The sequence below is a fragment of the Lynx canadensis genome, chromosome D2, assembly GCF_007474595.2.
Source record: "Lynx canadensis isolate LIC74 chromosome D2, mLynCan4.pri.v2, whole genome shotgun sequence".
In the NCBI taxonomy this organism is placed as follows: domain Eukaryota; kingdom Metazoa; phylum Chordata; class Mammalia; order Carnivora; family Felidae; genus Lynx; species Lynx canadensis.
In genome coordinates, this window is record NC_044313.2 from 69,051,796 (window position 1) to 69,079,624 (window position 27,829).

Below are 27,829 nucleotides of genomic sequence, written 5' to 3' on the forward strand. Positions count from 1 at the left end.
CAAGCAGGATCTGCACTATCAACGCAGAGCCTGATGAGGGGCTCAAACTCACAAACCGTGAGATCATGACCTGAGCCAAAACCAAGAGTCAGACGCTTAACCAACTGAGCCACCCGGGGGGCCCTATAATACATCATTAAATATAATGGATCCATAGCTGTTCTCAGAAGCCTTCCTTAGTCTTTCTTATAGTCCGTTTTCTCAAGCTTTTGAATTTTTGCCAATGTCTCGGGGCAGGGGGTGGGGGGGCTGGTTTCATAGTTTCTCTGTAGTTTTAATTTGCAACTCTATTATGAGTGAAATTTAACATATTTTTTCATACGTTTACAGACCCTTGAGATCTTTGCCACGCGTTGTCTTACTATGTTCTTGGCCCATCCCCATATTTAAGTTCTTTATATACTGGATCTTACTCCTTTATCCCCACATCTACGATGTGTGCGAAACCAATTGCCACGTCATTTTCTTAATTGAGGGAAACTAACATAACGTGAAATTTCCCACTTGAACCGTTTTCAAGTGTGCAGTTGAGTGACACGAAGTACATTCACACTGTCGTGCTACGCATCACCCCCACCCACCTCCAGGATTTTTTCATCTTCCCCAACCGAAACCGTGTACTTATGAATTTTTACTACTCTGGGTACCTCATATCAGCGGAATCATACAGTGTTTGTGTTTATGTGACTTGTTTATTTCCTTGACCCCACATGCTCAAGATTCTGTGACTTCAGTGACTCCAGACCGCCACATCTAGGTTTGTTTCTGTTCTTGTTTTTTTTTTTAAATGCCACGTGTGCACATTATAGTGATTTTAGACCTGTTACCACACACAATGGAAACAGACTTCCACTGACTTCTTTTCTGCCCTCAACATTGTACAAAGTTTAAACCCTATCATAGGTCCCTTACTCTATAGCATTAATAATGGTTTTACTTCTCTGATCAATAACTGTACATCCTGATAGGTAGTTGATACACCTTCATTGGGACTTGAAGTTTGGGCTATAAAGTGTCTTTCTTTGTTTCATTTGGTCTTCTTTGGTCTGTTCTACTTTGATATTAGGATCACAGCTCCTGCTTTTTGTAGATTTGGGTTTTCTTTTATGAACAAATTTGAAAATCTTTTCGTAGGCAAATTAAGCCCATTTGTAAATGATATAGTGATATGGTTTAGTCTCAACTCTGTCATATTATTTCTTTTATAATTACTACATGTATTATGCCATACTTACTGTGGTCCCCCCCCCATTATCTAGTATGTATTCTTTGCTTTTTTTTAAAAAATTTTATTTATGTTTGATAGAGAGAGACAGAACACAAGTGGTGGAGGGGCAGAGAGAGAGGGAGACAGAATCCGAGGCAGTCTCCAGGTTCTGAGCTGTCAGCACAGAGCCTGACACGGGTCTCAAACCCACGAACTGTGAGATCAGGACCTGAGCTGAAGTCGGACGCTCAACCGACTGAACCACCCAGGCACCCCTGTTCTTTGCTGTTCTAAAATTTTTTTCTCTTAGGATTTTAGAATAGGGTTTCCAATATTTGGGGATATTTGCATTTTGCTTTGTCTTGACGTTTTACCTTTTTATATCACCTTTAGTTCCTTCCTTTGTTTCTTAATCATTTTTTAAGTTTATTTATTTACTTGGAGAGAGAGTGAATAAGCAGAGGAGGGGCAGAGAGAGGAGGACAGAGGATACAAAGCAGCCTCCAAGCCGATAGCAGAGAGCCCGGATGTGGGGCTTGAACTCACGACGCTTAACTGATAGAGCCACCCAGGCACCCCTGTTTCTGAACCTTTTGACATCTGGTCTATCTATCCATTTTATGTGGTCTCACATAGATGAGATCATTATGTGACTACCATTATGTGACTTATTACCTATTTAATAGACAACGATAGGATTCTGTATTCCCTTTTCTCTTCCACTTCTCCTTCAGTTGCTTTAGTGGCACCCATCTTACTTAATCAGAAAGTGTAATATGTACATACTATTCTCAATTAAATATATAAATGCTCTCCATCAGTCATTTTGCTGTTTCCTCAGTTTTCTCTTGGTTGGGGGAAGCTCATTCTCCAGGAAAGGCATATAATGGTCTCTGATATTTGCATCCAGTTCCGATCTGTCTGTCTGGAGCTGGACACAAAAGTCCTTGGCTGGTATTTTCTTGCGTTGAGTTTCTTGTAAATGCTGCTTCCCTGTTGCCTTGCGTTGTATTACTCTACAAGTAATTTGATCTTGTTGCCTTTAAAATCTAATCATTTGACTAAGATACGTTTGGAGCTGATTATTCCAGAACAGTTTTCCAAGGTACACGGAAGTTACTTTTGATATGTAATTCAAATTTTCTTTTATTTCCGAATTCTTTCCTGGGATTATAGCTTTCCCCCATTTTTAATTTTATAATTGGCATACTGCATAAGCACTGTATCAATGGCACAGCATAATGATTTGACTAACATATACTGTGAAATGATTACCACTTTCAAGTTTAATCTCTGTCGTATGTATCCAAATGAAATATGGATACAAAAAAGACAACAAATGTTTTTTCCTTGTAACCAGAAGTCTTAGGACCTACTCTCTTAATCACCTTGAAATATATCATACATGTTACCATGTATCTTTCATAATAGAGTTATCATGTTGAACATGACATCTGGGATTGCAGTTTTAATATTCACTCAGTTTCACTGTGTTTCTACTTTGAGGGCTCCGGTTATATGTATTTTGGTTCTTCTTTACTGCCTTTCATTTCAACCACTTATCTCTGAACACTTTTTACTTCTTTATCTCATTTTCAACTTCTTGATGATTTTCTTGCCATTCCTCAGGGTCCTTTTACATATTTTTATTTGACTCTATTCTCCCTTGGACATTTTGTAATTTTTCTTTGTTTCTCGGACAGTTTTGTCTTATTTTCAATTGCTTTCCTGCATTTGGCCAACTTTTGCTGCGTTTCTTCCTAATTTTTGTCTAGTCTGCTCTTAGTTTTCGAATTTCGGATTGTAGTTGTAGATATGTAGGCATATGTGCACACACGTGTGTCCAAATACATGATACTTTGCTCAATTTGGTAGTTTGATGTGTGGTGTTACAATTTCTCCTGCTTCATGGTTTCGTGTGTGTGTGTGTGTGTGTGTGTATTTTCATCAGCTGAAAACGTTAGGATTCATTTTTTCATCATAGGAAATGCAAATAATGTTTTGCTGTCTTTTTGAGGTGGCTGGGTATGCAGTCGATTTGATGTTATTCTGTTACTAGGAATTTTGACACAGGGTTCCTAGTTCAGGAATGTTCTCTTCTATCTGTACAGTGAAGTGCGGTTTTTAATAGATAACAGTGGCGGGGGAGGGCCTGGCTGTCTTTTATTTCCGCAGGGTCTTTAATTTGCCCTTTTTACTTCCTTCTTTCCCTTTACTGCCAGGCCTCCAAAGGGCATTACCCTTTCTTTATTTATTTGACTTTTCCCAGAAGCAAGGCTTCTTCAAGGCGGCCACCTCCTGTCCCATTCTCTTTCAAGCCTCTTCCCTGTTAAGTACCCGACCTGTGTTCAGTTTTTAGTGCTTGGTGTCGGACTTTCTCTTTGTAGAGGATTTAAGCCTGGACTTCACTTAAGTCCTTGGCAACAGTGGAGGGAGCTGTGCCGGAATTTGATGTCTTTTCTTTCTTCTACTTAAGAAGCAATTAGAAGTTCAGATCACGGCATTCCCTCGCCTAGTCGCGCTGAAGGCTTGTTTGTTTGTGTTTGTATTTGCTGAAGATGTGAGTAGGGATTCAGACTCAGGCAGTTGCCATTATCCTCCAGACCCGGAAGCCCCCGATACCACTTTTGAAGTATCGAGTGCCAAGTAACATTTCTTTCTTTCCTAGGAGCACGGGAAAGTTCGCGTGTTGCAAGGGCATCCTCAAGGTGACAGCGATTCTGTTACAAGACAGGAGTGTTTTCCTAAGATGCTTATGTCGTAACTCCTTTCTTCTTTAAGAAAGCAGCAAACGGAAAGGAAAAGATTTAAAAAATATATATTGCTTCCCTTCTTCCTCTTTCATGGTTATTAAAAACAATATAAAACAAAATAATCCTGTTATTCAAGTGCTGTGCACCCTCGGAAAAATGTTCCCTTGACCTCTCTTATTCGACCTCTAGACCCTCCCCCCCCCCCCCCCCCCCGCACACCTCTGACTAAATGGACACATAAAATTGACACCTGGGGATCGGGGATGTTTTGCTGTAAAATTAGTAAGAAAACTGCTGCGAGCAGCAGCTAAGTCGGGGCCAGGAGGCGGGTTTGCAGCAAAAAAAAAAACTCAGGTGGGCCGGCCGGCGGTAAGAGCGAGCCTGTTAAGGGTCTGAGGAGGTCCCAAAGACCCAGGACCGAGGAGATGACAGCCTCGGCGGGGCGGCGCCAGGCAGCCGTGACCGACGGCGTCCCCGGTGCGTGTGCACGTGTGTGTGCGCACGTGTGCGCGCGCTCCGCCCGGTCCCGGGCAGCCACCTGTCACTCACGGGGGGCGGAGAGGGCAGCGGCGGGGAGGACGCAGAGGAGGCGGGGCGGCGGCCCGAGCGGGGGCGGCGCCGAGGCCGGCCCCGCGGAGGCCCTCCCGGCGGAGCCCCGCGTGCTGCAGCCATGGAGACGCGGTAATCCCCTCCTCCGGCCCGCGCCCCGGCCCCGCAGCCGCCGCCGATTGGTCGCCCTTTGCTCCCTGACCCGCTCGCCGCCTCCGAGGCCGCCGCTTCCTGCTCGGGCGCCGCGCCGCGCTCCCGGCCCGGGGCGGAGCTCGGGCGCCGAGCGCGCGCCGCCTCCGCCGCCGCCGAGCAGCAACCCGCGCCGGAGGAGGAGCCGCCGCCGCGCCCTTCCCCTTCCTCCGCTCCTCCCCCGGCCCGCTCCCCGCCCGCGCCGGCCCCAGGCAGCACTCGCGAGCAGCGGCGGCCGCGGCCGGCGGCCGAGAGGGGAGAATGCGGCGGCGCTCGCGGATGCTGCTCTGCTTCGCCTTCCTGTGGGTGCTGGGCATCGCCTACTACATGTACTCGGGGGGCGGCTCCGCGCTGGCCGCGGGCGCGGGCGGCGTCGCCGGCAGGAAGGTGAGTGGGGCGCCCTGCCCGGGCCCGGCTCCCCCCCCCCCAAGCCCCCGACTCCCCTTCCCCGCCGGCCCCTCCCGCGCCGACGCGCCCCCCGCCCGGCCGCGGACCCCCTGTTCGGACGTGGCCGCGGGGCAACGAGGGGGGCTCCCTCCCTTCCCGCTCTCCTCCGTCCGGATCTCCTCTCGGGTCCCCGCTCCCCGCCCCCCCCCCGGGCCTCCCGGCCGAGTCCCCAGGGCAGGGGGCGCACCCAGCCCTCTGCGCTGGTCCGACTCGGGCGAGGGCGACCCGGCGCGGCCCCGCAGGACTGGGGGCCCCGGACGCCTTTCTCGTCGCCCCCCCCCTCCGCCCGGCCCCCTCCGTCTGCCACACGTAATTGAAGTTGAGTCCTGTCCGGCCGCCGGGAGCCCATCCCCTGCGGTGGGAAGTTTAAGCGGTGGGGGTGTGGGACACACAAAAGGGGGTGGGGAGGAGAGGAGGGAGAGGCGGCTGCCTTTCCAAAGTGTCATGTACGGGAGAGAGGAGTCCAAGTTCTTCCCTTGCGTTTGATGCGAGCCGCTGCAAATCCTCACCCGTTTCCCCTTGTCACCCCGCGGCGGGGAGTGTTGGGGGGGGGTGCATGTCGGGGGTCTCTGCCCCTTTCTCTGCCATTTACCTCTGGGGGCGGGGGGCGCAGCCGGCCCCGTGCCGGGTAAAAGAGACTCCCTGGGCGGTTGTCAGCGGAGGGGCAGCGCGCCTCTGCGCCCCGAGTGAGGCCGGCCACGGACATCTCCGCCCCACCCTCCCCCGACCTTCCCCTCTCGGCCCCGGCGCGGCCCGGACGTGGCCGCCTGCGCTTGTCTTCCCCAGCCCCGCTCGCCGTTACGCGGGGATGGTCCCTTTTCTGTGGGCGCTCTGAGCAGGCTCCCAAGGGTCGGGCGGTTAGGCCGTGGGGACCGTGTAAGCCAGTCTGGACAGCCGGGCGTATCCGGGAGGAAATCGAGCGGCCGGAGGAGCCCCGACGGTGCGGTCCTGCGGCCGTGCTGGGAGAGGAGGGCTTTGGCCGTGGACCTGCTGCCGGCTGGCCTGTGGTGTTCGGTGGCTAATAGGCTTTGAAAGCAGCGTTATCTTTTCCACAATCCTGGAACCCTCATCGCTGTGATGTTTAGTGTCACCGCAAACCCAGGAAATTCTGAGTTCACGGAGGTGGACCGCGGGTTGGGCAGGAAGCAGGGAATGGTATTCGGGAACAAGCCAAACGGGACTGAGTGTCTATGAACGGACTTTTTTTAGCCATACAGTCAGACCTGTAAAGTCCGTGATGGGGTTTGGCTGCTTCAGAGGTTTCCCTTGTTCGTTTGTTTGTTTCAATTCATTCATTCACTCTCACCTGAAGGAATTAGATAGAGATAGGTATCTTGTTTTAATCTTGGGGAATCGTGTGGAGTTGCTTTGTCTGGAGGGAGCAGAAATGAAGTCGTTCCGTGTGCTGAAATGGCCTAGCTGAGTTCTGAGCTAACAGTGTGCCCTTAGCCCCGTTCTTTTGTAATGCAGGGAAGTGCTGTATATGTACCTGAAGGCTTTTGTTTGTTCTTGGATGGTAAAGAGCCCGGCGAGCAGCAGGAGCAGTGTGGCCCTTTGAAAACTGTGCTCTCGTTAACCTGGAATTATTTTCAAAACTTTTGCTGTGCAGTAAGCCGGGCCTTGGCAGGGCTGCATGGCTTGGTGTGCTGGTGGGACCTGGCAGAGCCTTCTGCCTTTCATGCAAAAGAAAAACAAATAAACCACACTGGTAGAGCTTTTCCTCGGTTTGTCGCTTTCATGAGAAACGTGTGATTAGAAACAGCAACGGTGTGGCCTTAGCATCCAGAGAAGCTGACTTCCCCTGTGGGCTTCAGCTGCAGGGTTTTGAGGGGGTCTCCTGTGTTGGCCTCTGAAGTGGTATCCTTAATTAAAAAAAAAAAAAAATCTCAGAACTCTTTGTGACCTAGTGGGAGATAAGAGATCAGGTAGGAAAAAATGTGTGGGAAATGAACAATTATACATGGATTGGTGATTTGGGATTCTATTCTTTCTGTCAACGAACCATAAAATTTAATCCCGGCCCTTAGAATGGTTTAGTGATTTGTCAGTTGAGGAAGAGGTGTGTAAATGCAATAGCTTTTGAAATCGCAGTAAAAGACTCATTAACTTAGTGTTGTGGACCCTGGTATGAAAGTCGAGCCCTGAGACCATTCTGGAGGACCTGAATAGAAAACCCCGCCGTCTTGAATTTCCTAATCTAGAGTATAAAACTGTGTACTCTTCCTTCCTTCTGAACTGTTTCCAGGGATTTAAAGACTAAAAAGCTCTCTTCAGATTTAGTTCATCCTTATGATAAAAGGAAATACGTAGTTTTTTTTTTGTTTTTTTTTTTTTAGCTTGTAAAGTATGGACATAAAAAAGATAATGTGGGACGAAAGGCAGAATTTAAATACTAGCTATAGTTTTTTAGGTGCAAGTGGAATTAATGTTTCTTCTCTTGTTTCATAGTATGCAAGTCAGTGCTTAGCCTGTGTCTCTCGGCCCTGATGTTTTTCACGGGTTCAGTATTAGACTTCGGGGGATTGTCTGATGGGAGCCTGCCTGGTATTTCTGCTGCTTCAGCACCCCCGCCCGGGCTTGTCACTGTGTGCCCTGCCTGTTAAATAACTCATCCCAGGACCGTTACTCTCCCATTTGGCAAAACCCAGAAAGCGTGCCGCACCTCGGATTGCAGATCTAATAAGGTGAACGGGAGGAGCAGGTGCTCAGAAGCATCGTGGGCATTGCCACACCATTCGGGACTCAGTGCTGAGGCATCAGGTGTGAGGTCAATCGGTTTACGCGTAATATTGTTTAAAAGTATTTCCTTTACATTTATGTAGATCACCCTCCCATAGTTGGCTCTGTCCCCTGAATTAATAATTTGCACTTCAAGGATGTCTCTCCTTTGATCTTAAATGCTTTACAATTTTAATCACGTTAAGTCTCCCCAGGCCTTGGCAGGTTGGCCGTGGGTGAGGCTGTAAGGAGAGAAGAAGGGATATCTGTTGAAGCGCACTTGCCTAAGGGTTAAGGGTGGCCGTGGAGGACGGAAAGGGAAGGGTTTCCCGGGATGTAAAGTTGACGGCTGTGTCAACCCGAGGGGCACCTGGGGAGCTCAGTAGGTTAAGCGTCCGACTTCGGCTCCGGTCGTGATCTCTCGGTTTGCGAGTTCGAGCCCCGCGTCGGGCCCTGTGCTGACGGCTCAGAGTCTGGAGCCTTCTTCGGATTCTGTGTCTCCCCCTCTCTCTGCCCCTCCCCTGCTCATACTCTGTCTCTCAAAAATGAATAAACATTAAAAAAAAAAAAGAGAGTCCGTCAACCTGAGACCCTGGTCTGCGCTGCTCACGTCCTCGGGAGGGAAGGGAAGGTGTTAGCTGAAGGATGGACCCCGGGCCCGGGGAGCCCGTTCGCTTTCCACCACCCTTCCTTGAGGGGCTTCGGGGGTGGTCCTGTCGGAGGCATGTGGGAGATAGAGGGAGTGGTGGGGGAGTGTGGTACACGTCAGGGCAACAGTAAGGTGTGAAACTGGACTTGGGACTAGGCTCTAGAGGGCCTCGTGTGCCGGGCTGACTGGCTGGTTCTTAATTTGGTTGATCACAGGGAGACAGTAATGCGTTTTGAGCTGGGCAGGGGACGTTCACAAGAAGGCATGGCAATGAGTCCATTTATTGGCACTGAGCGACCCTAGCTCTCTACCCGCTTCTGCTTAGTGACCTCTACTAATTTAACTGAACCTCTCCGACCCTCCGTTTCTCATCTTTGCAGCGGGGATAACCATTTTCACCTCGTGGCAGGGCGCTAGATGCCATTAGGAAGGTGTTGAGAAAGAGTAGACACCGGATGAATGGTTTTGGGGCGGTAGGGGGAATAAAGAAAAAGTAAAAACCCCAAATGACTCCTTGAAAAAAAAATTTTTTTTTTTAATGTTTATTTATTTTTGAGAGAGAGACAGAGCATGAACAGGGGAGGGTCAGAGAGAGGGAGACACAGAATCTGAAACAGGCTCCAGGCTCTGAGCGGTCAGCACAGAGCCTGACGCGGGGCTCGAACTCACGGACCGTGAGATCGTGACCTGAGCCGAAGTCGGCCGCTTAACCGACTGAGCCACCCAGGCGCCCCCCAATGACTCCTTGAAAATATAGTGAACCAGGAATCTCAAGTGTCTTCTTGTCCTCTGGAAACCATTGATGCTTTTGTTTTGTGCTTTCATCCTTCACCCGTTCCTCCAAGATTGATTGGTTTGGTTCATTGGGCTTGGATCAAAGAGTGACATTAAGGACCGCCTTCTTGGGAAGGGTCAGGATGCGCCAGCTCTCTCGTGCCCAGCTGTGGTGTCAGAGCGGGGGTCCCCCCTGGGATCCGGGCGGCCCTCCTCGGCCTTGCATCCCCCAGCAGGAGGGGAGATGGCTGGTATTTCCTCCAGCGTGAGTGGTGTGAGGTTGAACGTGAGGCTGCCATGTGTTACGATGGGGGTCTGTGAGCCTGTCTGTGGGTGGAGGCCAAGGAGGGTACCCAGAAGACACCTAGGCACCCCTATGAGCAGGGTAGAGTCGAAGGAAATTCTGTTTGAGATGGGAGTGTGAAGCCGAGGGTAGGCAGGGCAGTGGTGGGGGGAGAAGGCTACAGCCAGAGAATCCGACACGTGGCACCGTGATACCAACTTTTCTCCAAAGCAAGTCCAGGGTCCTTGTTCCGGAGCTATGTCGTGGCTGCTCTGGGTGCTCGAACATGAGGGAAGCAGGTTGTGGCTGATAAGCTGTGCAGAAGTAACGGGCGCTTCCCTTAACCCTCTGGCAGAAACGAGCAAGAAGCTGCTGTCCCCAGGGGTCGGCTGGCTCAGGCTGTCAGACCTCGAGGTAGGGGTGGGGAGACCTGGCTGGTAAAGGCTGTGCGTGGGCTTCAGGCCCTCTACCCCACCTCCTGGTGAATGGTGGGTTTCCTGTTTGGAACGGGGGGGGGAGAGGTAATGGAGAGGTGGTCGGGGGAAATGACTAGCCAGGGATATTTATACATTTATGTTCGGATCGGTAGCTATGTGTACACATAGTATCTTGTTTCTGCCGGAGCTGGAAGTCACGTTTGGGAAGACGTCGACTTCAAAGCAGGCAATGCTGTGCTGCCTACCTTCTAGCAAATCCAGAGACAGTTGGCTTAGTGGAAGGAGGGAGGGGGAGGAGAAGGGGAGGAGAGGGAGAGAGGGTGACCGCTGCCTGGGCTGGCAGAGACACAGGCAAAGGCAGGAGCTGACTTTGAGATGCTGGCTGAGATCCCGGGGAAGGAGGTGGGGTATTCCTGGGGAAATAACGAAACCAGACCAAACCTATGAAGTCTCCTAGCCGGCCCAGCCGAATTCATGGGATGAGAAAATTGCCACACCTGGCCAGATCCGCTCGCCTCTTTTAGTTCTTCCGCTGTGCTCCTTGTGAATCCTGTTCTGGAAGGTTTGTCTGGGCGATGCGGCGATGCACGAGCTGGGTGGATGTCCAAGTGGAAATGCACCTGCACAGCGATGCCACACAGATTAAAATAGGGGGATGCTTCCGTTCTGCTTGTGAAATAAATGCCACCCTCAAGACCCCGAATGCCCCCGAGACGCTGGCCGCCCTGGTCCTCCCTTGGGATCCCTTCGCTGTGTTCAGCACCCAGAGAACTGAAAACCTGCCACTGCAGGGGCCTTTTGGACCCCGCTTCTGTGTCCACGTCGCAGTGGGACTTACACAGGTGGGGTGCCACCCCCGTCGGTGTGCCACTCAGAGCCAAGAAGTGTTGGCCTGGTGTCACCCCCCTGACCCGAAAGGTCACCTTTCCCCTTGAGGCGGGAGTGTTTGATTCTCAGTTGCCGCTGGGGATCCGTGTTCACTCCTCCTGTCTCAGATCCTTGCCTCCAGACTGCCTTGTTGGTGAAGCGTTTTCGGGAGGACTTCTGGTTCCTCCATAAGCAAACCCCCCTGAGTGGGGTTTCCGGAGAGGCTGGGCCCGGCGAGGGCCTCTCCTCCTTTGAGAATTAGATCGAATGGGTTGGAGGGAGCACTCCGGTGGACACTCAGGTCCTCAGAGTGGAACTTGACCCTGTCTCTTAGCCGGTGTGGGGCTTCTCTAGCCTTTGGCCACGTGCCTGACCTTCAGGATCAACGCCAGGTGAATGCCCGTCTGGTTTACCTGTCTGGTCAGGAGAGCCTCCCCTGCCTTTCTCCGTTTTGACCGTGTGCCCGTTTCTAGGAGATGAAAAACCGGACTCGAGCCAACCAGGCCTTCCCTGCTGGAGCCCCTCCTCCTCCCCGTCGGTCCCCTGCCCTCACTCTGCCTCGGTGTTTCTGCATTCTGTCATGTCCAGTATAACGGGCCCGGGGAACGTGTCATCTTATACGGGTTGGGTTTCTTCGCGTGTTGGAATGGAGAAGGCAGTGATTCATCCAGAAGGCTGGATTTGGAAAAACCAAAAAGGCCCCACACGGGGCCGTTCACTCCTGGGCTTACACGGAAGCAGCTTTCCTGGGCTTTGGGGATGACGGGCCCTGGGTGCCACGCCTTACGGGAGCTGGCTGTCGGGAAGCCGCGAGCGGCTCAGGGGTGGCCGCCTGGGGACGTGCCACCTGCCTCTGCCCCTGCCCTCCGCGGAGTCCCTCAGGCCCTGAGGGTCGGCCGCCCGGTCCTGCCAGGGCGGGCACTTTCCTGCCCGGTGACTCTGGGAGGAGGTATGGTCAGCGTGGGCGGGACAGGGTTACTGTATTTCCAGAGCCCACATCAGGACACGTGTATTGTCAGGGTCAAGGGTCCCCTTGGGGCAGCGGTCACTCCGGATCAGAAGTTGCTTAGTCTTGGCCGGGCGGACATTTGGAGCCAGTTCATCTTTGTTGTGTGGGGCTGCCCTGTGCGTTGTCGGACGTTTAGTGGCTTCCCTGGCCTCCGCCTCGTGTGTGACAACCGGCAATGTCTTCGGGCCCTGCCAGGTACCGCCTGGGGGACAGGATCGCCCCTGATTAAGGACCGCTGCAGTGTCTGTGTGAACTTTGATTTTTTTTTTTTTTTCCCCATGCGACCTTTATGGTTAGACCCCTGCCGAACAGGATGGCCTCTTTGTGCGGTCAGGGTGGACCCCGGGGTGCACACCCGCTGTGTGCCAGGCCCAGGCCTGATGCTTTATCGATGTCGACTCGGTGACTCCTCGTAGCAGCCCTTTTAGTCCTCATTTTTCCGATGAAGACTGAAGCACAGAGAGGGTGAGCAACTTGCCCAACGTCGCAGAGCTGGCGGATGGCCGACCCAGCGTTGTCTGATGGGAGGAATCCCGGGCCTCCGGAGGCGGTGGGGTTTGCCTACAGCTCGAGGCCTGGAGGGTTTCTGCCTGCCCGCGGTGTGGGATGTGGCTCCCTCTTGGTAGCTGGTCTGTCTGTGCCCCTTCTGTGCCTTGTGGCGGCACCCTCGCCCTGCTGCGCCCGTCAGAACATTCCCGGAAGGCATTTTGGAGCACACACATAATGCTTCGATGGTGGTATCGGGTCCGTTTGGCTCTTTTCTTCATTTTCACCTTTTTGCGCTATGTGATTACATTTTACGTGTTCTTTTTTTTTTTTTTTTAATTTTTTTTTTTTCCAACGTTTATTTATTTTTTTTAAGACAGAGAGAGACAGAGCATGAACAGGGGAGGGGCAGAGAGAGAGGGAGACACAGAATCGGAAGCAGGCTCCAGGCTCTGAGCCATCAGCCCAGAGCCCGACGCGGGGCTCGAACTCACGGACCGCGAGATCGTGACCTGGCTGAAGTCGGACGCTTAACCGACTGCGCCACCCAGGCGCCCACATTTTACGTGTTCTTATCCGTCGGTCATCAGCCGGTCCTGAAGACCACAGTCGTCAGCTGCCCTCCTGCAGGAGCAGAAATGAAAACAGGTTCTACTCCCTTCCATTCCTTCTTTCAGTGAGTATTTCGTCAGCACCTACTACGTGACAGACACTGTTTGGGTACTTGGGAATGTAACAGACAGAATCCCCGTTCTCATGGAACTTTCATTCTGGGGGTGGGGGGAGCCAGACAGAAACAGGAGAGGTTAGTAAATGGTGTTGGGTGGAGAAAGGTGCTAAGTGCCAAGGGAGAAAAAAAGCAGCGTCAGGGGATTAGGAGCTGGGTGGGGGTGGTTGTGGTGCCTCGGTGGTCCCTTAGGCTCAACGGCAAAGTGAGGTTTGAGCAGGTTTGAGCCCAGACTGTGGAAGCAGGTGAATCTCTGTGGCTCCCTTGGCTTCGCACACAGCCCCTGGTTCCAGCTGTGTCCTGTCTTCTGGTGGTCTGTCTTCTCTCTTGCTTTTGCTAAACAAGAGAGCTGGTTTTCTTTCCCGAAGGTTGTCGCCTTTGGTCTGTCACTGGTGGAATTTCCTCTGTGACGTGGAAATCTTGGGTCTTCTTGTCGCAGGGCTGTCTCGGGTGATGCGTGTACCCACCGTAGTGACCACGGTGTGCATACTCCCGCTCCCCCTCTCCCGCTTGGGGCTTGAGACCGCTCTAGGTGCCCGCAGGTTAATAACGTGCATCGACTCGGTAGAACGTGCTTGTGGAACGATCCTGTCGCTTGATTTCTGAGCCGATCTGTGCGAAATGCTAAGCTGGACCCGGTCGGCGTCATGGTCCATTGTTGAGTACACTGTTAAATGACATTGCACGTTGGCGGAGCGCTTTCCAGGCGTATTCTCATTTAATGAGGAATCCTCGCGGGTCCCTGTGCACCTGCTGCGGCACGGGATTCCCACTGTGACGTCGTCTCTGTGAGCTGCTCTGGGTGATGGGGGTTGTTGATTCCTGCAGGGAAACCAGAGGGCAGAAGCTGGCCTGGCACCCGGGCTTTGGAGAGGTGGTTCTTGGCAAAGTGGGTCACACTGAGGCTCTGTGGTCTATAGTATTTGTGGAAAATAAAATGGACATGTGACTTCATTGCCCACAGCCGTGGTAGGGAGGGGAACGGTGGGAAATTGCACATCCTCCCGGTTCTCATGTGGGATTACCCAGCTGCTTTTCAGGGAAACTGTGGGCACTTACGAGGAGTCATTAGATACGTTATGGGGTTCTGCGCAGCGCCCCCGGCGTGTTTCCAGAAAAAACAACTGGAGCGTTTGCATGGCGGCAAAGGAAAGGTCCTTTTAAAGACCTTCAGACTTTGGAGCAGTTGTGGAGGTTTCTTTAGCTCTGCCCCGGGGGCCTTCTTCGTGGAAGGGTGCTGCTCTAGAAGACAGACACACGTGAGTGGCAGGGTCTGCCTGTCTCAGCTGAATCACAGGGACAGCTGGAGGAGCTGATGTAAATTAGAGGTCTGCATTTGGGAGATGCCCATAAACTAGGTACCCTGTTATCAGGTGGTGACTCTTGCGTGGGGGGGTGGGGGATGCACGGGCCTGTCCTGGATGGTGAGCTGGCTGGCCCTGCGTGGGATGCCTTCAACACTCATTGTCTTGGCGCTTCCCGCCTCAAGGGCTCTCCCCTCAACCTAGATTTTGAGCTTTTGCTCTGTAACCTTCACAGGGCTTACCCTCTTTTCACCACCCCGTGCCCCCTTCTGGCCCTTCCCTGTTCCCTTGTGCTGAGAACCCACCCACTTGTGTTTCTTGCTGCTCACTTCTTTTTAATGCTTATTTGTTATTTTTGAGAGAGAGAGCATGAGGGGGAGGGGCAGGGAGAGAGGGGGGGTGGGCTCCGTGCTGACACCAGCGAGCCCGATGCGGGGCTCGAACCCGCGAACCATGAGATCATGACCTAAGCCGAAGTCGGAGGCTGAACCAACCGACTGAGCCACCCAGGCGCTGCTCACTTTTGATAATCACCGATTTTCCCCTTCATCTGGAATATACCTCTTTTTATCAAGTCTAAGATGCCATTATCCATAAAACCATTATTTTATGTAGCACTGGGCAAGAAAAAAAAAAGCCACTGTTCATTGAACTGTGACACAATGGTTTCTTTATCAGTTAACGTTTTTATTTTCTACTTATTTAAAGAGCTCTTTTGGACTTAATTAGACATTGATTTTTCCATACATCACGCTTGTGCATAGATAAAAAGGAAAATACACATGAAATATATGGGGTAAGGTGTTCCTAAAACTTTCTCAGTGTCTACTTTTGACTCCGAGATATTTGTGCCTGTTTTCCTCAAAGTCATCTGCACTGCCAAGACCTTTGGTGATGCAGCATTAAAAAAAAAAAAAAAAAAAAATCAATGAAAGCTCTAAAAGCTCTTGGTTCTGGGCTCTTAACATAGCATGGCAGTTATGTAGAGTTAGCCAGATTTTAACTCATTTGGGAATTTTCCCTAATTCCCCAATTCCCCATTCATTTCTATCCTACTTGGTTTGGTTTCTAAGGATTACGAGTGCTTTACTGTTGTTTCTGGGGTTTTCTTCCAGGCCACTTGACGTGCATCATGTGGACTTTGCCACTGGTGTGTTGTATGTTTGAGCAGGTGCTGTGACAAGGTGCGTTGTGGCCCTTTTCCTGGCCCGCAGCGTCATCAGGCTCATTCATTGTGGGATGCGTCCCGATTTCATGTTAAGCTGTGAGAAATAGCGCATCTTAGAACTGATGAGTTACGGTCTTCTTTTTCTCACGTGTGAGACTACTCCCCTTTATGAGAACTCGGCTCCACGCCTTCTGTGCTCGATAAAGGGAACTGTGCTTGATAAAGGGAAATGGTAGCCCCCATTGGAACGTGTACATCTGTATCTGTTCACTCTCAATCCCCAGGATCCATGGAAGCAAAAGTACTTCTTGGCTTTTATTTTTGAGCGGTGAGCAGTGATGAGCATGAACCCTTTCCAAAACACTTTGGAGCGTTTTCTATCTACAGGTTAACCCTGCTGAATGCTGGGATCTGCAGGGGTGAGCAAGGCACTCTGTCTTCCTTCATGGAGCTCAGAATCACTGGACAAGCCAACTAGAGAAAGACAAAGAAAGAAAAGAAAGAGAAAGAAAGAAAAAAGTTGAAGAGGGATTGGATAGCAGTTGAAATGTTAAGCATCATCATTAATTTTCTTAGTGGCAGTAATGGTCTTGGGGTTGTTTTTGAAAATCCTTATCTTTTGTAGGTACAAACTAGATATTTATGGGTGCAAATCATGACCTGGGCCACAATCAAGAGTCGGATGCTTAACTGATTGAGCCACCCAGGTGCCCCTGAAAACCAAAATTTTTCAAAAAGCAACTTGAAGGCTTAGGGATAGAGCCAGTGAAAGGTTTCTGGTCCCAGTTTCCAACATGTCTGTTGTAGGGAGGTTTTTAGCAAACAATGCTTCTACACCAGCTGAGCGCCTTACGAGTTCAATCCAATTCTGATAGTGTCTGCCTGGAGACGGTGCCCGCTTCCACGGGTTAAGGGCTCAGTCCTACAAGATCGTCCTCCGCTTCTGCGGCCAATCACAAGCCCAGACTGTTCCCTGTGCTTCTGACGGGCTGGCTAAAAATTAGAGGTTCCCAAGGCCCTTTTCTTGGGTAAAAAGTTAGTTTGCTAGAACGGCTCAAAAACTCAGGGAACCCGTTTACTGACTAGATTACTGATTTATTACAAAGGATATCAAAGGATATGAATGAATAGCCAGATTAAGAAACACATAGGGCAAAGTCCCAAACAAAGAAGCTTCTGTCCTCATGGAGTTTGAGGCCTGGTGTGGTGGCACACAGAAGTGTTCTGGTTCTCCTAGAAGCTCTCTGAACCCCCTCCTTTTGGGTTTTTGTGGAGGTTTCATTACATAGGCATAACTGACCAAATCATTGGCCATGGGTGATCGATTCCATGTTTTGCTCTCCACCCCCCCCCCCCGAAATTGGGGAGGTGGGACTGAAAGTTCCAGCCCTCTGATCACACGGTTGGGGCCCCTGGCAACCAGCCCCCATCTTGAGAGCTTCTCCAAAGTCACCTCATTAACATAAACCCAGTTGTGAAAGGGGGCTTGTTAAGATTCACGAGACACCCATTTCACCTTTATGGCCCTAAAGGGTGTTCAGGAACTGAGGACAACAGGCAGTTCAAGGGTTTGGGGAGTCGTAAGCCAGGACCTGTGGACGAAAGAGAGAATATATTTCTCATAAATCAGCATCACCGTTAGTAAAGACATACATCAGTCTTGTGTGTCTTAGGAATACCCAGTGGTGATTAAATTTTTTTTTTTTAACATTTATTTATTTTTGAGACAGAGCATGAATGGGGGAGGGTCAGAGAGAGGGAGACACAGAATCTGAAACAGGCTCCAGGCTCTGAGCTGTCAGCACAGAGCCTGATGCAGGGCTCGAACTCACGGACCGCAAGATCATGACCTGAGCCGAAGTTGGACGCTTAACCGACTGAGCCACCCAGGCGCCCCCAGTGGTGATTCTTTTCAAAGGATGCTTCGGAGGTGCCTAAGATCTCGAACCTGTATCACCAGGAAAATATTCTTCTATTTGGTACCGTTTCTTCTTAAGAATTATCTGCGTAAACTCTCAGGAAATTACTAACCTTGGTGAATGTTTTGGTGGGAGAGTGTTTGTTAGTTTAAGGTGTTCTGTGAGATCGCTTACACCTAACCAGCCTCCTCCGTGGCCCAGAGACCCTGTCACCTACCTGAGTTTGACTTGGATGTTGTTACATTGACTGTATCCTTCTCATTTGACAGGTGCGAGGGCAGAAAACGTGTATGTTTAGTCCTGCTAGCTTTTCCACTCATCCTGGGCAGTCTGCTTGCTGTCATAAACAATCCATTAGGAGCCATGGATGATTTGGGAAGCCAGGGTGGGAGACCCTTAATAAATATTTATTATTTCTTTCCCCAGCAGGATATCGTTGGTAACACCTCATATTTTACATTGGATTTGTGAATGAGACATTTGTGACAAACGTATGATAATGCATGTGTTTTCTTGTAAGTTTTATTTAGGTAATCCCTACCCCCAACGTGGGACTTGAACTCACGACCCCGAGATCACGAGTCAAATGCTCTTCCCACTGAGCCGGCCAGGCGCTCCTCATAACGCATGTTTTCTGTAAGGTATAATTCCTGATACTTCCAATTTATGTCAGCCTTGTCACCGAGCTGCCCGAAGCACTTTGGAGGCATTGCTCATTTATCTTTCGTTTCTTCATGCCCGGAAGAGTGTCAGGAACTGGTTTTCTTCCTGCACTCATGCGTGCAGTTTCCAGCGGGCCCCAAGGTTATGAACTTGTCCCACAGGTCATGCAGTGGCAGTGTTGGGGCTAGAATTGTAATGGCTCCCCAACTACTTAAAATACGGCTTTGGAGAGAGTCGGCTCTGGCCGTCCTGATCTTAGAGCTGCCGTCCCTGACTCGAGAGTGTGCCGTGCCAAACGGCAGGTTTCTGTCTCGTTAATGCAGACCTGCAGCTTCAGACCTGGAAGGTGCTGATTGCTGGGGCTGGCGATCGTCTCCGTGACCTTTATCACTGCGTGCTGCGGATGTGGGTGAGCTAGCAGTGAGCTGGGAGGGGGTGTGTTCTGGGTTCTTAGGTGGCCTGAGCTCCGGCCTGAGGGCGGGCATCACAGAAGGAGCCTCGCTGTGGTCGCCGGGTCTCGCCGACGGGTTCACAGAGGCAGGTGGGGCCTCTGATGATCTAATCCGCCTGGTGCTTCACGCAAGCATCGCAAAGTGCTGGTGTCCTTACCACCTGCACCATCGGTCTCTGAAAGCAAAGCTCTCCTCAGTACTTTGAGATTTTATGTGGGTTTCGGCAGAGGGAAAGAGGGGCCTGTGGAGGGCCGGTGTGTGTTCAGGGTCTGAGCTGCCCGCAGAGCGGAGTCCTCGATGACCCGGGCTCCGTGCGCGATGCGGCGTGACTTGTGGCCAGTGGCCGCCTAAGAGCCGGTGTCCAGTGGGGAGCCCGGGTCTCAGGGGGTTGCCAGGGCAACTCGGTAAATCCACCTTGGGGCATTTGGAAACCGCCTTGCAGAGCCCAGGGCGATTGTGCAGTGCAGGGGCCCTCCGACGGCACAGCTGGCCCTGGGGGCACAGGGAGCCGTGGGCCTGGCTTCTCCAGGTGGCTGTGTAAAACCCAGGCAAGTCCCTTAACTCCTCCGTTCCTCAGTTTCCTCATTTATGGATCTCCTCGGGTGGTTCAGTGAAGAACGAGGCGGAATGGGGCCTGGTACTTCTGTAGTGAGTGCCTCTGACACCTGCTGGTGCTGACGGAAAACTCTCATGTTAGAGTGACAGGTGCTGGCGCCCCGAGCCGGGTGGGGCTGCCCTCCGTGGCAAGTGTTCACGAGCCCAGGGCTCCTGTGCTCACTGGAGCCAGCCGCCCTGTGCCGTGTTTAAGCAGATGAGCCTGCCCTTCCGGAAAGTACCTGCACCTCCGTGGAGCTTGCCTGGGACCTTCATTTTAGAAGGAGGGTAAGGACACAAGGGATTCCTGCAGCCTTTGCTCCTTCTTCAGTGAGGAAGCCGAGCCCAGAGGGGTGGGTGACCTGGGCAGGGTGAGGTGGGCAGGGGCTCCGGTGTGTGAGCGCTGAGTCGATGGGCGGGGGGGGGCGGTCTGGCAGACCGGAGGCAGGAGGCTCAGGCCGGAGCCCTCTCCTCCAGCGTGAGGTTCCCGGGAGCTCATTTCCCGGTTTTACCCCGTAAGCTCCCGTCTTTGAAACTACCCCAGGATGTGGTTTTTAACTCTGTGACTGTGTAATTAATTTTTTAACTCTAATAGGCAATTGGCTTTTTCAATATTGAGCTGTTATTATCTGAATGCGGCGTGTTATTTGGAAACTTTTCCACAAGGTTTTAATTAGGAAACGTTCTTTGGTTTCATCAGTACAGTTTCTGGCTTGCTTTTGAAACTGTAGGTGAGTGACAAGCGGGAGACAAATTAATAATCGTGGCAACGCGACAGAGCCCCCCCAGTGAGGGCTGAGGACTCGTTCTGTCAATTAGCAGGGTGTTCGTGTGGTTTCTCTGATGCCTCTAATTAAGACAACGTACAACTGGATTGCAGATTAATAGATAAACCGTGCAATGATGTCGAGAAGAACACTCCATGCAAAAACCCGGATGTTTGGTTGTGCCCACTCGAAGAGCCTGGTTCAGGTGTTGCCGTCACCCTTACTGGCCTCCATTTCCTCACCTGTAAACTGAGGGTGGCTGGAAATTCACGAGATGACGGCGGCCTTACTGACACGGGTTAGCCAGCGCCCTACTTTTTGCGCGTGCTCACTCTCCTTTCCCGCAGATGCTTCTGGGGCTGACTCCAGGCGTCTCTGATGGACAAGGGGGCTTGCTCGGAGGAAGAGACCCTAGCTGATGGTGACGTCGTGGGTGAGTCATTGGACCAGGGATGAAATCAGGAGCAGCCCGCTTCCTTTGCGGACTGTCTCCCTTTCTTGGACCACATGGAATCGCATGGCCCTGGGGAGGTCCCTGTTTTTAAGGGGAAGCTGTGGCACCGAGCGAGGCCAGCAGTGTCACGTCTGGGTTACGTTTTGAAGATACTGTAGTTGGTCAGAGTGCAGTGTGGTCCCCAGAGGCACCAGAACAAAGCAGACCTACTGGATTAATGGCACGGGGGGAGCGAGCTGATGCGACGGCAGTTGCGTGGCTGTGTGGCTTCACGTCCTGCCTTCCTGGCCCCCAGACGTTTAGGCTGGTCACCTCCTCCCAAGGCCTCAGGAGCTGGCCCACCCTAGGAGATCCAGCGTGCTCCTTGGAGGTCCAGCGTGCTCCCTCGCCCCCTGTGGCGAGCTCTGTTCATCCCTCCCCTGTCAGAGCTGGGGGAGAGTCTGGCTTGGGAGCCTTCCCTCCTGTGTCTGGGCTATTTGTTTGCTTCAGGAAGGTAATGTCGCGCCGTGAGAAGAACAATCCTGGCCTGGGAGGTCTGCACACAGAGAAGTGGCGGACAAGGCCTAGCGATCTGGCCTTTGCCTGGCGTGCTGGTCAGGAAGCCTCTGCAAAGAACATACACATTTAAGTGTAATTAGGCAACGGGGGGTGGGGGGAGCCGGGCTAAGAGATGACCTTTAAAGGTTGTCGCAGCCCTCCGGTACTTGGCAGCACGAAGAAATGTATCAAGATAGAGAATCCCTGTTTTAAGGCGTTGCTCTTTCCTTTAAAAAGGCTGTCGGGACTGTGGAGTGGTGCCCAGAGAGTTCAAGAGACGGACAACGTTCAGCATTTAGTTTCCCCTGCGCGGTAACGATGGGGGCAGTATGTTTGTGCTCGGCGTCTCTGGAATGATTGGGATCCACTATACCTGGGTGTGTGTGAAGCGTTCAAGATCCCGTGCGTGTCTCTTAGCGCCTTCCCCGGGGAGGGGGCCCTACTGCTCCGTCCCGTCCTCCGATCTGCGTGCGAGCAGAGGGACAAAGGAGGAGAGGACCCGGAGCTGTGGGTTGGCCCAAGCCCTTCTCCGCCAGCCGCAGACACTGGGCTGTGTGCCCTCGGGGGAGGAGGGGTGCGTCTCCGGATCCTGATAGTAGGACGCAGACTTCCGTCATCCCTGGGTCCCCCGGCGCGTGCCAGCGTTGATGCTCTTGCACCACTGAGCAGTCTGGTGTAAGTTCTAATCGCCTGCATCCCACTAGCCTGTGAGCACCTTGAGGCCTGGCGTGTGCTTAGCTCCTCCCTTCCCGCCTTTCTCCCTCCGGTAGAACTACACTAGCAGCCGTGGTGTGTCTGACCTTGGGGAACGAAGCCACGAGGATCTGGGAATCTGCATTCTGGGAGGGGTGCAGGTTGAAGGCCCACCAGACCGGTACTGGATAGCCCCACATGGAGCTCCAAGGGGGCTCAGATAATCAGCAGACAGGACCAAGGAGGGGACATTTGGGGAAGATCTGATGACTGGAAGGATCCAGCCACGAAGACGTGGTGGAAGACCGTCCAGTCATGGAGAGGATCACGTGCAAAGGTCCTGAGGCCAGACTGGATTGGTGTGCTTGGGCCACGAAAAGCAAAGAAGGCTTGCGAATAGAAGCACGGGGGCAAAGGAGGCACCGGGTCAGTAAGCATTTAGGAATTTATTCGTGTGTGTCATTGGGTTCCCGAGTGTAGCTCAGCACCCCACACACTGTTGGTGCTCTGTAAACATTGGGCAGTGAGATGCAATTCAGACTGGTGGGAGCCACCGTGGTGAGAATGGCTGTGAGCCCAGACTCAGTGGAGGGTCTGCTGCTTGGTGAACCACGTCATACTATTAGAACACATCCTGGCCTCTGCCTCCACTCTCCCCTGAGCTTTTCCCCCCTGCTGCGTGCCCTAGCCTTGAGTTTCAAGCCACTTGCCCCTTTTTGCACTGTCTCCGGTCTGTAACGGCTGTGGTCTGGCAGAAGCGGTCAAGGTAGGGAGCCGTTATCGTTTCTGGGTGCAAGTCTGGCTTTCCCCCAAGCGCAGTGCATCCCTGAGCATTTCTTTCCTCCAGAAATGCTGCATTGCTGTTGTGGCCCAACGGGCCCCAGCTGTATTTGTATGTGTGCTGTTAAATCATCGCGCCTTAATCAGCGGGGTGCCGCTTCACCTCTCCCGAGGAGTGCAGGGAGACCATGCAGGATGCTGAGGCACAAGAGAGAGACATACTGAGCTGAGCGATAGAATTATCAGTTGTTTTTAAACCGTCTTCGTTCCTTCCAGCTGTATTTAGCAAAGAGATTTTCATTATGAACTCCCTTCCACCAATCCATCATCGTAAAACTGCTGTGCATTTAGATGGTAATCTTTAGTCAGGCACCTAGGTTAAAGTGGTCTCTAGGCTGCCTGGCTGTGTAGACGCACCGCTGGGCTCCGGATTAGGCATCTGACGTTCTCTTGCACGTTACGTTCCTGAGCTTTGGAGCTGCCTGTGATTGGCTGTTTTAAAGCTCTGTGCCTTCAGTGGCCACTGGGGTAAGAAGTTTTGACACACCACTGACCTCTGATGTAGAGGATGGGAGGTTTAGGGCATTAGATGGGACGGAGGCGGATTTATGTTGTGAAATGTGGGGGCGCCTGCAGGCAGTCCTTCTGGAGGGCCACTGGGTGGGCGTGCGGTCTGTTCACACTTTGGTCGGCGCCCCCTGAAGTAATTTGACACTGCTCGCCAAGGGAGCCGTAGCACATGTTGGAATGCCTCCAGCAACCCGCGAAGTGTTCGTAGCCAACCCTGCCGAGTCCAGGTCGGGACGCAGGTGCCACGGGACATGTGCGGAGCAACAGGGGAACGTTCTGTCCGCCCTCGTGGAATGCAGAGACCCAGCCATAGGATTTGATTCCAGGACCTGGCATCCGTAGGAGCCGAGAAAATTCTGTCCTCCATTCTTTTGGAGAGTTTGGAGGTACAGAATAATGAGACCTGGGGGATGGCGTCTGGAGTCCCTTGAGCAAGAATTTAGAGTGGATGGGGGCGATTAGTGATAACGGCACATCGCTCTGCCCTGCGCTGAGAAGTGGTTAGTTCGGCCTTCGACAATTAGCAGGGGACCTCCTGGTGGGTAAATGGGGTGCAGGTGGCTGGAAGAACGTGTAAGTCAAGGGAGAAGGGAGAACAGGGGAAGCGGCAGGCCTGGAGGGAAAATCCACAGTATGACTACCTCCCCCTCCGGAGCTTGGAGCTTTCTGTCTTTTACATTTTGCGGGGGGGTGGCGGGGGGGGAGAGGGTGGTATTGTTGTTGGCCGGGGAGGAAAACAGCTGTAAAATGAGTCCTTTGCGTGCCAAGGGCATTGATCTGCCTTTTCACTCCTTGTTCCTCCTCTTCGGTTTCACCTCCAACACAGGACCTCGCTTTTGCAGAGTGAGGATTCAGTTGCAGGCTGAATCTCCTGGGTTGGATCTCTTGACGCAGTTAATGACCTACTATTGATAGACTGCGTTTAGGGCACAGCACCTTCTCCCCAGCTGTATGTTTCCGCGCTCCTGGTGCTTTTGGAGAACCCTGGGAGTGTGGGTGGAGAGGTGGCTTGAGCGGCTTTGAGCTCTGGAGGCATTGCCTGGGTCCAGTCTCCCCTTTCTAAGTCTGTCACCTCCCCTGTAAGATGGAAATAATAGACCCTCCTTTGTTATGAGGATGGAATGATATGTCGTCTGTCAAGCACTTAGTACAACCCTGTGCCGAGCATGTAGGTCGAAAGTGCTCAGTATAATTGTGTGTGTGTGTGTGTGTGTGTGTGTGTGTGTGTGGTACTTAACTCAGCTGGAAAGTCCCTGTCTGCAGCTACTGACACATGTACTTGTGCACGTGGATGTACATGCACATAGAGGCATGCGCTCCCACACCTTTGCGTCTTCCTGGCTGAAAAGGTGCATATGTCATTTCAGCAGAAATGTGAAGTACTTTGTGGAGGTCAGCATGCTTTTCTTCCACCACAGGGAGAAATTGCACCAGGGAAGGTGTCTGGAGGGTGGAATGAAGATCCTGGTCTGGAGGGCTTCTGCGCCCTTCTTTCGTGGGGCGGGCACCAAGCTAGCATCCGACACAGCTCCTTGACAACCTGTGCACACTGTCCCCGGACAGAAGGGGACGTGGCCTGTAGGACGTGCGTAGTTTCCATATTGTATGAGCTGCCGCATCTGATGACCAGTGCTCATTAGTGAATTTCACAAATGCAATATACACAGACTGAAGGAATTTGCCCATTGTTTGCACTCGATTTGTGCGCTGAAATGAAACGTCAAGGACTGCAGTAGCCTCAGACTCTGTGTGCTGTCATCTTCCCGCTTCTCCCCACTTGATTCTTCCCCGTGTCTAAATTGGTTTTCCTTACAGTTTACACCTTTCATCCCTGCCCATCCCCCTCGCTGTCGTCCAGTGTTCCTCAGTCTGACCGCACAGTAGAAACACCTGGGGAGATTTAAAAGTACAGGTGCCTAGAACCTACCCCAGCCCAATTAAATTGGAATGTTGGGCCATTAGGCCGAGGCATGTTTTGGAAAAAGCTCCCCACACGCGATTCTCATGAAGTCAGATTTGGAAACAATTGGTCCGGGGGGGGCGTTATGGAGAGTTTCCATCTTTTGGCTGTAACTGCTGAACATCGTGGGGTCCCTGCACGTATGTTTGGTCAGATTTGTGGGCTTTGAGTTTGAGTTGGGTCTTCTCTTTGGGTGCTTGCTTTTATATTCAGAGTTGAATATGGATGAGCGTATAATGGATTGCCCATTGGATTAGTGAATTAAAGAAAATACGACTTTCTTATAGGCTCTGGACTGAATGAATATAGGGAGTAGGGTATTCAGGAGTTGAGCAGTTCATGGATTTTATTTCTCTGTATTTTTTAAATCTGGGGGGCTTTGTTCTTTTGAGGATGGAGGTTTGACCCCATACTTTTGAATATCAGTGACCGTGTGGTTCTAAATCTCCAGAAAAAATAATTCCAGACAGCCTATTCTGGATCATGTACCATCTGATTGGGAGTGTTGGGAACTTTTTCATGACATTTGTCGTCAGACTGCCTGTGAGCCACTATCTTCTGGGTGGAAATAAACAAAGCTGTCTCCTGGAATTGACTGGTGGTTCTAAGAGCTCTGCCCAGCAGCCTGGCTGCTTCCCCTCCACGGCCTTGCCCTTGCCCATTTGAATTGAAGGTAGGAGACCCTCCAGTAGCATATCTGTCCTTTGTCAACTCTTAGGATGGATCACCTTATGTACTTGTGAAATACAGTGGGGAGGAAAGGGCTGGAGGTCCTGTGCTTCTGAGGTTTCTGAAGTCCACGGACTTGGGCTGATTCTCTATTGGAGGATAAACTGGTGAGAATGTATGAATGCCATGAGTAGGTTTATTCATGGGGAGGTTGAAGTTTTGCGTCTCTTTTCTTTATTCTGCACAGTTTGTGTGTGTGTGTGTGTGTGTGTGTGTGTGTGTGTAACACATTTGTAGAAACAGTTGAAACTTGCCTGATCACTTTCTTCAGAACACCTGATGAATTATCCAGTGTGTGCATCACATGTGGTCAATCACATGTGGTCAAATACACGTCAGTCACATGTGGTCAAATACACGTCAGTCACATGTGGTCACATAAGAGCAGCCACTAAGCTGTTTCAGACAGAGCTTTGAGAGAGCGAATTGCCACCGGCCCAGGATCTCACAGGTTTGGAAACTCAATTTTATTAGCTCATCTAGGAAGTTATCAGTCAAAGATTGGGGTTTCCGTGAACCAGAGTTGTAAAGTGTTGGTAAATAAGAATGGCGGTTCGTTCGTTCCTGGCGAGAACCATGCCTTTGGGAGCAGGCTCCAGGGGGCTCGTGTACTCAGGAAGCCACAACAGAGCTGGGTGAGCAGCTATGTTTTCTGTAGGCTTATTTCCCTCTGCTTGTGAAGCCTGATGAATTGGACTTCACCATTCTGGGGATATTTCTGTGTATAGAATCAATACTGTCTCCCTAGGGTAGCAGTGGAGACTCATTTTTCACAAAAACCCAATGTGCAATTTATTAAACTATTATTATCTCAGCCCCAAATCCTTCTGGACTCTGCTCTGTGATGCCTGCTAGGACTCTGCCCATCAGCCCATTTCTGCTCTGCCAGCGGCTCCCCTGGAGGCCCCGGGGGAGTTGGGGGGGGGCAGTCGGTCCTTCCCCTTGGCTCCCTCTTCCCACGAGCGGCCCTCAGGGACACTTGTCCCCCTCACCTGCACCAGCTGCGTCTGGTTTTCCCAGTGCCGGAGAAACCACCATCACGGTCCCCACCCGCCTTCGCGCCCCTCCTCAGCGGTCTGGGTGCCAGGACCCCTTCCCTGAGTGTGTAAGGTTCAGCCCTTGCCACTTCTGGCCTTTGTTCCCTCGATCCTAGGGGCAGCGGCCTCCCTGATACCGTAGGATTTTCTTCCTTTCAGTTACCTAGTTAACAACTTTACACCTAGTTAACGATTTATATTAAAGCCCCTCTGTTCCAGAAGCTTGTGTGGTGCCTGACTTCCAGTTGGATCCCGGCTGAAATCTGACTTTGTTTTCAGCGTTCTTCAGTATTCAGTATTCAGCCGGCAGAATCATTTCCTGAGACATATTGTACTTAATTAGATTACAGTTTATGTTACGTTCCTCAGATTTTGTGCTCAAGTTATCCTGATGAGATTTTGTTTTTGATTCCTCTGTGAGATGGGAGACATACTCGCTTCTCATCAACTACACTTCTAAATCATCGGCTCGACTGAGCTATTTCCTGGAAAGATGGCCCAGATGGCTAATGCCATTCATTCTCTTGGTTCTTTTTGGCTTTATTTTGGAGGGTGACATTTTCCAACCTTATCTCCAAATTCCACGTCCCTTATGCAACAACCCTGAAATTTCCTTCAACTTCTAGATGATGGCTGTTGTGTATTTAAGCTGTACGCACTTGTAAAAAGATTTGAGGCAGCTCAGAAGAAAAAGCGTATATGTTATGTGTAAACACAGACTCATCAAAACGACAGTTTAAAAATCGGCCAGATAATTTGCAGGGGTGGGGAGGTGGTTGCCTAGGGTGAGGAGAAGAAGGGGAAGAAAATAGAAGAGCGCGGAGAATAGGGGAATGAACATCGAGCATCTCGGTTGGGTCAGATTCTGGTTAGATGTTGCCCATCAGTGTTGGGTTTAACCCCCAACAGAATCCTACCTGGCAGGCATTATTCCCCATTTAGAGAGCAGTCCCATGCACTTTTTTTAGCACATCTCCTGACACTGAACCGAGGGAAACTCCTTCAGTGGAACACAGAGTTGTATCTCGGTAGCCAGAGGAAGCGTGCTGGGTTAAATAGTCCTCATTTTCTAATAGGACGAAGCACTTCCTTGTGAGCGACCAACAT

The 27,829-nt window shown here is 51.5% G+C and overlaps 1 protein-coding gene across 1 annotated transcript in view; it reads left to right on the forward strand.

Annotated features, from left to right (window-relative positions):
• Positions 1 to 4,915: 4,915 nt before the first annotated feature.
• Positions 4,916 to 27,829, forward strand: part of GALNT2 (polypeptide N-acetylgalactosaminyltransferase 2) — a 191,717-nt gene continuing 168,803 nt past the window's right edge. The window contains 1 exon segment of the mRNA XM_030334895.1: positions 4,916 to 5,085. Within this exon segment, the coding sequence (XP_030190755.1) occupies positions 4,960 to 5,085 (126 nt within the window). The 5' untranslated portion in view covers positions 4,916 to 4,959.